Source organism: Portunus trituberculatus, chromosome 43 (genome assembly GCF_017591435.1).
Source record: "Portunus trituberculatus isolate SZX2019 chromosome 43, ASM1759143v1, whole genome shotgun sequence".
NCBI lineage: Eukaryota > Metazoa > Arthropoda > Malacostraca > Decapoda > Portunidae > Portunus > Portunus trituberculatus.
Window position 1 is genome coordinate 24,739,680 of NC_059297.1, and position 13,866 is coordinate 24,753,545.

Consider the following 13,866-nt stretch of genomic DNA (forward strand, 5'->3'; position numbering starts at 1 on the left):
TCCGACATCGATCTTTATTCTCTCGACTAAATTTTCCTGACAACAATAGAATAAAAGTGCCGAAACAAAAAGTAATGTATCGTCGTGTTTCTGTGGAGCATCACCTGTCGTTTCATCTACTTGTCTATAAAAGTTGGAGTTGAACCCTCTGACGCCTGGCGGGATCTACGGTTCACGGCTTATATTTATGGCCGTAGAATTTTTATGGTTGTATGCAAGGTGACGACAGACCTGTGGGGATCTTCAGTTCCCTCACAGTGACGGACTGGATTGCGAATCCAGCAACTTCAGCAACATCGTGGCGCACAATAACACAAGCAGACGACCTTTTCTGGGAAGTGATCACGCCTCCATTTCTCCTCACTTTTAGTCCCTCCTCTACTAATGCAATGGTGAGTTACATCGTTGCCAGTTTTATCTTTAGTGTGTCAGGAACACACAGAATGTACAAAACTATGCATATACATGTTAGCTTCTGTTCTGCAGTTGAAAACATAGATGGGTATCTCAATTCCCGACAGGAAGCCAGTTGTCATTTAGGGTAATATGTAGAATTCGAAACTGCGAAAGGATTATAAATTACGAACGTAGGAAATCGCGTATTGGTACCTAGCCTATTTTCATGTGTTTTGAGTAATAATTGAGAATGGTGAGTGCCAAAGAATCTTTTACCAGTGCCAAATTATTACCTGACAGTGCCAAAATGTTATCTAAGAATTATTGAATGTTTTTTATGCTACTTTCTTCCCTTACCATTGGTTTTTTCCTTTGGATGGTGTTTCAGTATAGTTACCCATACATTGTGATATAGAAAACACGAGTAGGCTCCGTGTCGTAAAAATAAATTACTTTATAGGGGCAACTCTTGTATTGAGTATGATACAACATGCAGTAGACATAGTACATTACTTAGCTATAAAATACATGTATAGCTTGCAGTGTGTGTGTGTGTGTGTGTGTGTGTGTGTGTGTGTGTGTGTGTGTGTGTGTGTGTGTGTGTGTGTGTGTGTGTGTGAGTAAAATTATTTGTATTTCAGACACCAACATGGCTGGAAGGCAACGACTAGATGAAAAGCGAATACTGGAGGTTTTGGAGGACCTTCCCTCAGATTATGACACAGACACAGAAGTAGAAGAGGATGAAGACGGAGAATTTGTAGATGACCCTGACCAACCCAGGTCCATCTGTCTAACATCTGAGCCATATGCTACAGCTGATAGTGAAAGTGATGCAGCCCAATGCAAAGGAGGTGTGGCCACAAACCAGGAACACCCTGATCAGGAAGGATTGTCTACAAGCACAAATGGTCAAGAACTCCCAACTTTCAGTGAAGAGGAGCTTCCTTCTACTAGTACCCAACGCTATCAAGCAAGAAGACGGTGGAGAAAGAAATCAGAAGCAGCTCAAAATGTACAATTTCAACCATATTCAAAGAATGAGAGTGTTTATTCCTCTGCCCTTCATGCCTTTCTAAAATTTTTGATGAAGAAATTATCAGTTCAGTTGTTTACCAGTCAAACCTTTACAGTGTTCAAAAGGGCAAAGCAATAACTTTGACTGAAGATGAGCTCCATGTTTTTTTTGGAATCAACATAATGATGAGCGAAATTTTTGAGCCACAGGAGAGGACCTGGCAGTTAGACCTATTCAAGAACCAATGTCACGTGACAGATTTTGCAAAATTCTTAGTAACCTACACCTGAATGACAACCAAAAGATGGACCCCAAGAAAAAGGACAAACTTTACAAACTAAGACCACTGGTTGAAAGCCTGAATAAAAAATTTGAAAATATCAGATCTACTGGAGAGCATATCAGTGTTGATGAATCCATGATTCGCTTCAAAGGGAGATCCTCTTTGAAACAGTATAACCCCATGAAGCCCATCAAGAGGGGATACAAAGTGTGGTGTCTTGTTGATAACGCTGGCTATGTTTTCAAGTTTGATATATACACTGGAAAAGGAGAAAACAATGATCCTAACATGAGGAAAGAATTTGGATTAGGTGGAGAAGTAGTTCTCAAACTGACTGAACATCTCCATAACAAAAACCACAAACTTTTCTTTGATAATTACTTTACCTCTTTTCCCCTCCTGGAAGTCTTGCAGGGCCTCAAGATTCAAGCCTGTGGAACTGTGAGACAGACAAGAAAGGATTTCCCCTATCCTGGCAGGTGACAAGGAACTAAAAAGAGGACAGTTTGATTATAGGTCCACACCCAATGGCCTAACTGTTTATAAATGGATGGACAAGAAAGCAGTACTCATGGCATCCAACTACCATGGAATTGAAGCCACAACTGTGAAGAGGACAGAAAAAGACGGAAAGAAGGCAATAGTCCCTTGCCCACAAGTAGTGAAGGACTATAATGACAACATGGGTGGTGTAGATAAGCATGATATGCTTCGACAACTTTACGGTACAAACAGGAAGAGCATGAAATGGTGGCACAGAATCTTTTGGGGTCTTCTAGATATGTGCATCGTCAATGCTTATGTTGTGTACAAGGAAAGTCATGGATCTCTTCCACTCCTAGACTTTCGAAGAGACCTAGCCCAAGGACTTCTAACATATTCAAAGGAACGTTCTTCTAGAGGAGCCCCAAGCGTAGAAAAACTGACTACAGTATACCTCCATCTGTTAGGCTCAGCAACACTGGCATTCACTGGCCAAAATTCATAGGGAAAAAAGGAAGGTGTGAGGTATGCTCCAAGAAAGGGATAGAATCACACCCAATATCAATCTGTAGTCACTGTGGGATACATCTCTGTTGCAATGCAACAAAAAATTGCTTCTATGAATTTCACACCTAAGTACTTTATGAGTAAAAATTGCAATTGCCATTGGAGAACAAGGAAAATTTTGATAATTAATTAATTTATTTATTTATGCACTTTTGTGGAGTAATATAATTATAGAATAAGGCCTCTGGCCCTATTCAGACCACATCAGGTATTCAAAGAGAACTATATTTCTGCTAAAAAAAATAAGGCTGGGCCCTGCTCTATAAATTTTATTATCTACACAATCAATTAGAGGAAGACAAATATAGGAAATTATTATACATATTCAATAAAAATATAGTAAATTACTTTAGGTTTATACATCAGTCAGCCAAAGAAGACAATAATTTGTGATAATGAAGTGCTGTGATAGGAGTTAATTACCAAAGATAATCACAAAATGTGTTACTAAAAGTTACTTTTTATTCATATGGTTCTTACATGAAAGGAAAATCATATTTATGTTAAGTGAAAATTACTTCCTTTTTTTTTTACCTTCAAAAGCCTGACGGGACTCTGAGATCCAACCTCTGTATTTCTACATGAGAATTACATAATGATAATTTTGCAGAATAAGTAGTTTTTTAGTTTCCTAAAAGATTATATTTCAAGACGGGCATGAAAAAACAAAACTTTCATAATTTAGGTCTCATACTCTCCAATCAATCTTAAAATATCTTTCTTCAAAAAAGGGGTAAAAAATATTTCCTTACTTAAAAAAAAAAACCACGACCACCCAGGGCGTCTGTTAGGAGCACCACCGAGGCTTGCATGCACTTAAAAGGCAAATAAACATAGGAGTATTAATGAAACTTCCAAGTGGCTTGAAGGAGGGAGTTAAATATATGGCAGTAACTCATCAGGGAGAGGGCTGGTTCAGTGACTGACCTTAAAGACACACAACCTTTCTTACACATTGGAAGTAACAATGTACAAGCAAAATACGTAATGAGTAATGTACCTCTGGAAAGTGCTGAGAATGAAAAAGATCTTGGTGTTGTGGTGTCTAAAGATCTCAAGCCGAGCAAACACTGCACAGAAGCAGTAAAGAATGCAAATAAATTAGTTGGGTTCATTGGAAGAACCTTTGAATTTAAATCAGAAAAAGTTATCCTTACTTTATATAACTCATTGGTGCGTCCTCAGCTTGAATACTGTGTGCAGTTCTGGTCACCATATTACAGAAAAGACATTGAAAAACTGGAAAGGATCCAGCGTAGAGTGACCAAGATGATTCCGAGATTGAGAAACAAGCCGTATGAGGAACGACTGGAAGCATTAAATTTATTCAGCTTAACAAAGCGCAGGATAAGAGGAGACCTAATCGAAGTTTTCAAAATTTTTCAGGGATACAACAACCTTGATGTCAATAAATATTTTACTATTGATCATTCCACCATAACAAGGAATAATGGATTTAAAATTACACCAAAACGCTTTAAAACCCACGAGGCAAAGCACTTTTTCTTTAATAGAATAGTTAACATTTGGAATAAGCTTCCTTCAGAAATAGTAAACAGTACTTCCATTGCATCATTCAAAAACAAAATTGATAAATATTTAAAGAATAACCCCAACAAGCTCTCTTCTTGTCTGAATAATTAAACATGATACTATATTAACTTTCTTATAGATAGATATGTAGAGTTCACCGTAGGGTGAATAATAGAATCTCCTTTCATCCTTTCCTGTGAAAATTCCATGTCAGTTTTTTCCATACTGCATGGTACTTTTCCAAGCTATTTTCCATGCCAGCGAAAGCTGGAGGGAGTGGTGGGTGGGGAGGAGCCTTCTCCTGTACTGTCCTGTCTCTCTTATCTGTAGCCAGTTAGAAGTAGTTACCAAACAGCCTCGAAAGGACCAACAGGTCTGTTGCTGTTTGGCTTTCCTTTGTATTCCTTTGTAACCTTCCTAAACGTTGAAGCAATCACGAGTTAATCAAGGGGACTGTTACAGAAAACAGCGCCACAAGTTCCAATTATCATGCAATGCGTCTTACCACTAAATGGCTCCACTTCACATTTTTATGGACTATGACAAAACTACCACCTCAGCAGGACCCTCAGAACTCCCATAAACGCGCTATATAACTCACAACTTATGAACTCTTTTATTTCTGAGGAGAGAAGAAAGGAGCACCATCTTCCGAACCTTAAAAATCAGTGCTGCGTTTGTCAGTGAGATAAAACCAGGCAATACTTCCTTAATATTTGGAATTGGTTTTTCTGAGTTTGAATACTACACATTTAATTTCCTTTTTCACTAAATTTATGTCTTTATATCCCATAACTTCCATCATGTGTTAAAGTATATGTAATCATTTCATTGTTAAATATAATATTTTGAAATTATTTATTCTCATATTGCTTTAAATTTAACAAATGAAGACTATGGCAGGAAGCATCGTTGGATATTCATGGTTGGCTCTTCATCTACACTTCCAAAGTCATTTCACTGCTACTTATAAGTAGGGTTTAGATCAAGGGTAAGATATAGTACTTGTGATGGATCTAGAACTGTATTCACCTCAACATTTCTACTGAAATCTTGCGTACGCTTCTCTTCTGGTAACTATTCGTTATATGTGGTCACTGTTATCATTGCGATGTGCATCAAGCTTTACGAACATTTTCCAAGAATATTTTATTTCATGCATTTAAGAAATAATTTCGTTCTCAGAAGCCTTCAGCATCAGTCATTCTCTACATGTTACCGTAATATAATAAGTTTCGATACATTACGACTTCCCTATCTTAAAAATGTACTTATGGAAAAAATACTTTAAAATCAGGCACTAGAAATACAAAGCAAAAGAAAAGAGAAAGAAAAAGTCATTTCAACTTTTCATTTCGGATCGTTCTTCACAGTTTTATCGTCATCAAGCCAGTGCACACACACACACACACACACACACACACACACACACACACACACACACACACACACACACACACACACGCACGCACGCACGCGCACGCACTCTCTCTCTCTCTGTGTGTGTGTGTGTGTGTGTGTGTGTGTGTGTGTGTGTGTGTGTGTGTGTGTGTGTGTGTGTGTGTGTGTGTGTGTGTGTGTGTGTGTGTGTGTGTGTGTGTGTGTGTGCACTGGTTTGATGATAAAACTGTGAAGAACGATCTGAAATGAAAAGTTGAAATTCCCAAGAGCCACACAGGACATGAAAGCGTTTGATGCAGGATGGCCGCAGAGGAAATGACCAGTTTTTTAAAAGAAAATGTAGCGGCAACACCGATAAGAACAACGATAACACTCTGACCTCTTCTAAATCGTCAAACAGTTCAAACTCATTCAAAGAATAGGGACAAATCAACCGTGATATTCCTCTTACTCCTTCACAAAACGCGCACACAACCATTATGGCACATCAAGCAGTCCGCACTCACTCCCAAAATAGGAGAGAGAGAGAGAGAGAGAGAGAGAGAGAGAGAGAGAGAGAGAGAGAGAGAGAGAGAGAGAGAGAGAGAGAGAGAGAGAGAGAGAGAGAGAGAGAGAGAGAGAGAGAGAGAGAGAGAGAGAGAGAGAGAGAGAGAGAGAGAGAGAGAGAGAGAATATATGAAGTCTAATCTAATGTTAATAATAATAATAATAATAATAATAATAATAATAATAATAATAATAATAATAATAATAATAATAACTATAACTATAATAATATTATATACATATATATAACATTAAAAGAATATACATAATAATAATAATAATAATAATAATAATAATAATAATAATAATAATAATAATAATAATAATAACAATAATTACAACTACACACCTGGCTCCACAATTCCCCAGGGAATCACTTATCCTCTCCCTCAATGTCTAGCCCCGCCCATCGCCCCATAGCCAGGCGAGACTTGCCTGGCTACCAGCCACAGAATTGGTGTTGCGTTTGTGGCAAAGCAACACTTAAGACTCAACACGTGAGCTGTGACGAGGAAACCTGCCGTAACCTTTGTCACAACAGCTGCCTTGGGGATACGCCAGTCTTCAAGTGTAGCTACACGGAGCAGCTACGACTCCAAGCAAACATCCCGGACCCCGTTACCTACATCAGCGAGGAGACTGACACACTTCAACGCCACTACCGGACGATAGTGGGAGAGTCAGTGGGAGGGCTTGGAGAGAGGAGAGCTAGTTTCACTAGTTGAGAAGCTCACTGAGGAAGCCTCTCAACAAAACTGTGTGATTAAGTCCCTCCAGGACGACCGAGACTTGATCATACAACACAGAGACGTGTTTGCTGCGGCTCTCAGAGTAGCAGACAGGCTAATAGCGTCAAAACAGCGCCAGACGCAAGTAGCCACACGCTCTCAGGCAGTCAGCGCCCACGCAGAGTCAATTGACGAACACTGGGAGGTGGTTTGTCAGGACTCTGAGAGGTGGAGGACGTGGTGGAGCTCGGATAAACCGCAACAGCTCCGCCACGCAGCTGTTTTCTCAACTTCCACCTTCCCTTCGCCTGCCCGGGAAACAACGACCGCTCCGCCTACCTCCACTGCTTCCACCGCCACACAGAGCGACTGTGACACCTCCCCAGCGTCCACTGTCACTTCTGCCACACAGAGTGACTGCTCGGTACTCACTACCACGTCTACCGCCACACAGAGCAGCAGGGACTCTTCCTCCATAAATACAGCGAACGGAGTAGATCGCGGTGCCTCTGTTCGCCCACGAACCTCTCCTCAGACCACTTCAGGAGATTGGAGAAAAAAGAAATCTAAGAGGGAAGTGCAGCAGGACGCGAGGAAGGTGTCCAGCGAAGGAGTGAGGACTCACCAGGCCACCAAGCAGACACAAAAGCGAGCCAAGGCAAAAGTGTGTGAGTACTGCTCACGGAAAGGACACACTTCTGCTACTTGTCACGCCAGAACTGACGATTTACGTCAGGAGCGTCTCCTACAGCGGCTCCTTACGGTGGAAAGACACACAGCCACACCCTTCCCACCTGCAGCGCCTCAGCCCGCCCACCACCTCACTTCATTTCAGTCCTTACCACAACCTCGCCCACTCCTTCCTCAGCCTGGTATCTGGAATCAGAGCCAGGGGCGGCAGTGGACCACTCCTCTTCTAGCAACGTCCGTGGTCTCCGGACTAACCTTGCAGACTTATACCACAAAGAGACGCCTACGAGAATCTCCTGGAGGTGCAGGGTCTGACAGATCATGTCACCTTCCCCACACATGAACGAGGAGGGACATTAGACCCTGTCATCTCAGACTACCAGGAGGACAAGCTTCAGTGTCATCAGCTGGGGCTCGTGGGCAGCTCTGATCATCACGCTGTACTGACACAGCTGGAAGTGGGCGTGGCTCAGGACGAGGCCACCACCCGCACCATCTGGCTGTGGAACAAAGCAGACTGGGCTTCCCTGCGCCGCGACCTGACCCACACCCCATGGGCCACTCTGCTACAGGGAGGAGCAGAGCGTGAAGCACTTGCACTCACCTCTCACCTTCTCGCCCTCCAGAGACGCCACGTCCCACACAGGGAATACACCACCAGACCGACGGATCAGCCATGGTTTGGCTACCGTTGCCGTGTTGCTGCTGAGGCAAAGTATGCTGCCTGGCTCCGCTACAAGAGGAACCCGACTCGGCGCAACAAGGACTTGCATAGGGCTGCATGCAGGAGGATGGTGGTAACCAGCAAGTGGGCCTTAAAAAAGTGGGAGGAAAGCCTGCGCCGGAAACTGTGTGGCACTGGCGTAGGAAACAAAACTTGGTGGTCCCTTGTTAAGGACAAACAGGAACTGGCCACCAAGAATCCATCCTCCCTCAGCAAGCAGGACGGTACTGTCGCCACCAGCAGTAAGGAGAGGGCACAGTTGCTGGCTTCCTTGTTTGCTGGAAAATGAAGGTGGGGAATCCACAGCAGCCACCGCCTCAGCTGGTCCAGCAATGTGAGAAGACTGTCACCATGGTGGAGGTGACGCATCAGCAGGTGAAGCGATTATTGCGGGGCTGGACACACAGAAAGCCACCGGCCCTGATGACATCAGCCCGCACCTGCTGAAGCGATGCTCCCAGGAACTGGCTGCCCTCTCACCCAAGTTCACAACTTGTGTACGGGAAAACGTCTGGCCTTCAGTGTGGAAGGAGGCTCGAGTAGTTCCTGCACACAAAAAGCTCCAGGACGGACCCAAAAAACTACAGACCCATATCCCTGTTGTCAGTGGTGGGTAAAGTGTTTGAGAGGGTCGTGGCAGAGGTGGTGTGTAGCCATCTCAAGGACAATGCCCTCCTCTCAGACCAACAGTTTGGGTTCAGACCTGGAAGGTCAACCTCCGACCTAATGATGCTTCTCACCAGGCAGTGGCAGGACGCCCTAGACGACGGCAAAGACACTATAGTGGTTGCTTTGGACATAGCTGGAGCTTTTGATAAAGTATGGCACAACGGATTACTAGAAAAGCTTCGTGCTAAAGGCATCCAGGGTGGCTTGCTACGACTCCTGGGAAATTACCTGCAGGACAGAAGCCTCAAGGTGGTTGTCAACGGGCAAACATCTGAGTCCCTGCCTGTGGAGGCATCAGTGCCACAGGGTTCAATTCTTGGCCCACTCCTGTGGAATATCTACGTGGATGATCTTCTCCAGCTACTGCCAGGAGTCATGGCCTATGCTGATGACTGCACCCTCTCCTATACCTATCCACGCCAGGACAGTGGGCGGGCTGCTGAGGCCATCAATCAGCAGCTACGAGTGATAGAGGAGTGGGGTGCTCGCTGGCAAGTGACATTCGCGCCGGAGAAGACACAGGCAATGGTTGTCTCGGGTCCCCAGCCGCCATGGCAGCAATGGCAGGAAAGTTGTCTTTGGCGCTGCTGCTCTCCCACCCAAGATGACGTCAAGATACTTGGAGTGGAGGTGGATCGAGGGCTGAGGTTTGACAGCCATGTCAAAACCATTGCCAAGAAAGCCTCTCACAGGATCTCCGCTCTCAGAAGGATCGCCAGTTTCCTCGACAGGAAGGGGAGACTGCTGCTGTACAAGGCACAGGTGCGGCCCCACCTTGAGTACGCAGCTCTCTCCTGGATGTCCTGTGCCGCCACACACAGAAGGAGACTGGACAGCATCCAACGCCGCGCCATACGGCTAGTAGATGCTGCAATACCACCTCACCCAGAGCCTGAGCGTCCTCTTGATTCACTGGAACACCGCAGAGATGTGGCGGCAATCGTAGTGTTCCATAAGGCACAGGTGCAAAGAGTGCCACATCTGGCAGGGCTGCGTCATCCTCTGAGAGTCACCGCACGGAGCACGAGAACGGTGCTCAATGGTGGTGACGCCGTAGAGGTGCCGCGATCCCACGGGTGTCAGCATCAACGCACCTTCGCAGGACGCGTCTCCAGGATGTGGAACTTGTTCACGGCCGCGGTGCCTCACGTCCAGGAGATGAACACTCACAGTGTCAAACTGATGGCACATAAGTGGAGACAGACACTGCCAACTCCTCTGACACTCTTTGTGACGTGACACTCAGTGTAGTGCAGTGCGTGAATAGTGCTAGTGAAGTGAAAAGAATAGTGCTCCATTACATGCTGACCATCTTGTATATTATCTATTTTTAAGTCTTGTAAATATTGTAGAGAAATAGATTGTAGTACCCTTAGAATAGGTAGCACACGACAGTGCGCCTTTGGGTACATGTTCTTCTGTATAAGTTATGTTTAAATAAAAAAAAAAGAGAGAGAGAGAGAGAGAGAGAGAGAGAGAGAGAGAGAGAGAGAGAGAGAGAGAGAGACGTTATCTCTCCTTTCACTCTCCTCCAATTCTTCCTCCCCTTCTCAGCAGCTTGCCACTCCCCTCATGCTCTGAATTTCCTTACCTTTATACTCATTACCTCATCCTTTTTTCCCTTTCTCCCTCCCCTTCAGCGCTTACCTTTGATGGAAACCACACATTCACGCCTCGCTCTTGCCATCTTTCGCTGACACAGTTTTGCAAACTACGAAAAAAAGATGAGTTTATGAGCTTATTTGCACGATAGGTAGTGACAGTGCGTTAGTAATTATTTAAAAAAGAGCAAGAGGTGGAAGGGAGTTTACGAGGAAAAGAATTAAATAACAAGACATAAAAGAGCATGTTTGAAAATGTGGTGATATACTGTATCGCTTCGTGGGCTTATATTCTATTATTTTGCCTATTTGTGTATTGTCGTCATGAAAAAAGTACAGGATGATTTAAAGACAAGAAAGGGAAGGAAAAAAACAAAAAAATGAAAGATGAAATAGTAACGAGAAAAGTTATGTAAGGTTTGGAAGTGTGATAATATATTGTGTTCTTCTATGATTCACTGTTCTACTTTCTTATTTAAGTGTGCGCTGGAATGTTTTCAATCTCGCAACCTTTTTGGCAACCAATCTCTATGCTATTACGCGGTTTGAGATTTTCGTCTTTTTTTAGTCTCGTTTGCATTTGTAAAATCCGATTACGGCATTCATAATTGCAAAGCCTCGGGGATTATTTCATTAAGACAACCACAGAAGGAAGACCGGGGCTTTCCTCATAAGTGTGTGTGTGTGTGTGTGTGTGTGTGTGTGTGTGTGTGTGTGTGTGTGTGTGTGTGTGTGTGTGTGTGTGTGTGTGTGTGTGTGTGTGTGTGTGTGTTACCTGCTATTACACCTTCCTGTCTGTAGTAGTAAGCTTTAAAGTGGTCTATTCGAATCTGCTCTACCATTGGCTGTGTCATTTCCTCTGTTTTCCTCACCGATTTCCTCAGCGTGATCCAGCCGCACTCTGGGCAAACAGGCGGCAGAGGCCGCACCAGCACCACCGCCATCCTCCCCACTCATCCCCCGGCTTCGGAAGTATCCAATGCTGAGTCAGTGGTAAAGTTAATAACACTGAAATAATCTATGCCAATGAATCTCATATTTTTAGCAATTCATTTTACCAGATATGGATACAACAAGTAGGAAAAGGAGATTAATGTAAAAACATTAATATACTTAACATAGTAAACAGATTGAAATACACCAGTTAAATGGTTAGGCGTCTATTTCCTCATGTATTCAGTATATATGGCGCATCCAGCACACACATCACACACACTATACGAGCAGGACAATAGGCATCACTGTGTTGTCTGCTGCCAGGTGCGTGGCATACACTGTCTCGTAGTAATATGGATGCTCCACGAGTCCTTGTGATCTATGATTGAAACATGGAATTGAACATGATCTACCGTAAATGCTGTATCCTCAATGTTCGCTCCTCAATATCGATAAGATGTATGTATAGAGGAAAAATGTCACATGGTTATCAACTTGCATGAAAGTCTCTGAAAATGGTCAACAGTTGAACATTCTACTACTGATTATAAAGAAAAAATGATGATATAGGGAACATACATAATAACAAAGATTGCTAGGTTCCTATCGTTTAGTTCCTATAGACACCTTCTAATACGTCTTACTTTCCAATACAAGGACTAACGACATACTGCAGTTCTCCACTAATTCTTTCATGCATTTCGAAATAAAAACAATTCTCTTTTTTTTTATCAACTTCCTGCGACCTGTTATTAATAGCCAAAAATTTTCAAAAGCAGCAAGAGAGCAACAAAAGCAATTGCCAACGCCGTGAACAACAGTGGCAATGAGAACTGTCACAAAGGCATTGGACAAAGCCTGGCATAATGGACTAAGATATGAAATGATACGACTACAATTACCAATAATATCAACCAGATTGCTTCGCCACTTCATAGACAATAGAACTGATTCCAACTCCCTCGAACAGTATGAAGGCCCCGCATTTTCTATTTTTGAGAGGGTGTCCGGCATACCCCCTATACTTTACATGGTACGAGTGTATACAGCTGATATGCCACTGCCGCAGTCAGGTGCAGTAAACATAGTAAGCAAAGATGACCTTACATAAATAATAATCCAACAAGACAAATAAAGAATAATGCTGGTTAAAAGGTAGAAATAGAAGTAATAAATATGAGAGGAAGAGGGAGAGAAAAAAAGTTAATTATATTACTTATCGTAATTGAAAAGTCAGTATCGGTAAAATTGATAACACTGAAATAGTTAACGCCAATGAAGCCAACATTCATTTTATGGCAGAGAGAGAGAGAGAGAGAGAGAGAGAGAGAGAGAGAGAGAGAGAGAGAGAGAGAGAGAGAGAGAGAGAGAGAGAGAGAGAGAGAGAGAGAGAGAGAGAGAGAGAGAGAGAGAGAGAGAGAGAGAGAGAGAGAGAGAGAGAGAGAGAGAGAGACAGAGACAGGAACATAAACAGGGACAGACAGAAACACAAACAAAGAGAGAGAGACAAGAGAGACAATACGAGACGAGCTAAGATAAGAGAGACACGAAAGACGAGACAGAGGAGAGCTACACTAAATTAGGACGTACCTGGTCCAACAACACCTGCGTCTCAGAAAATCCACAGAACGCCGCGGGAAGTTGGCTGGAGGGAAGTGGCAATACTTTACGAGGAGGTTGTCGGAAACAAGAGATACAACGGTTTAGGACACCGAGAGGAAGTGAGTTTCCGTCGAAGGCTGAGAGAGAGAGAGAGAGAGAGAGAGAGAGAGAGAGAGAGAGAGAGAGAGAGAGAGAGAGAGAGAGAGAGAGAGAGAGAGAGAGAGAGAGAGAGAGAGAGAGAGAGAGAGAGAGAGAGAGAGAGAGAGAGAGAGAGAGAGAGAGAGAGAGAGAGAGAGAGAGAGAGAGAGAGAGAGAGAGAGAGAGGAAAGTTGGTGCACGCGTATATCTAAAAAGTTTAAATTAGCAACCATGATAAACCAGGCAAGGGTACATAAATTTGGCAGTCTGATAAAAATGCAAACTAAGAGGATGATACGAAAATACTACAGATTCTAGGAGCGCTATTACGTAACTACATGGAAGGGGAACGCTGAGACGAGGCTGCTTGCGTTTCCCCGTAAGTGAGGTAACAAGGTCAGTAGTGCGAGAAAATCAGGGAGAATGGTTTGCATATGAAATGTGGCGCGTGTTCCAACTCCGAGCTAAGATTAACCTGACTCTCTCTCTCTCTCTCTCTCACTCATACGTACATACATGCTGGAAAACTTGCATTCCCGACACTCGAACGT

General features: G+C 43.4%; 1 protein-coding gene across 1 annotated transcript; it reads left to right on the top strand.

Moving 5' to 3' along the window:
* The first annotated feature begins 1,045 nt into the window (after positions 1–1,045).
* Positions 1,046–2,685, top strand: LOC123518014 (piggyBac transposable element-derived protein 2-like). Its single transcript, XM_045278515.1, has 3 exons — positions 1,046–1,352; positions 1,624–2,007; positions 2,177–2,685. The coding sequence occupies exons 1-3, from the start codon at positions 1,046–1,048 to the stop codon at positions 2,683–2,685; spliced, it is 1,200 nt and encodes a 399-aa protein (XP_045134450.1).
* The last annotated feature ends 11,181 nt before the right edge of the window (positions 2,686–13,866 follow it).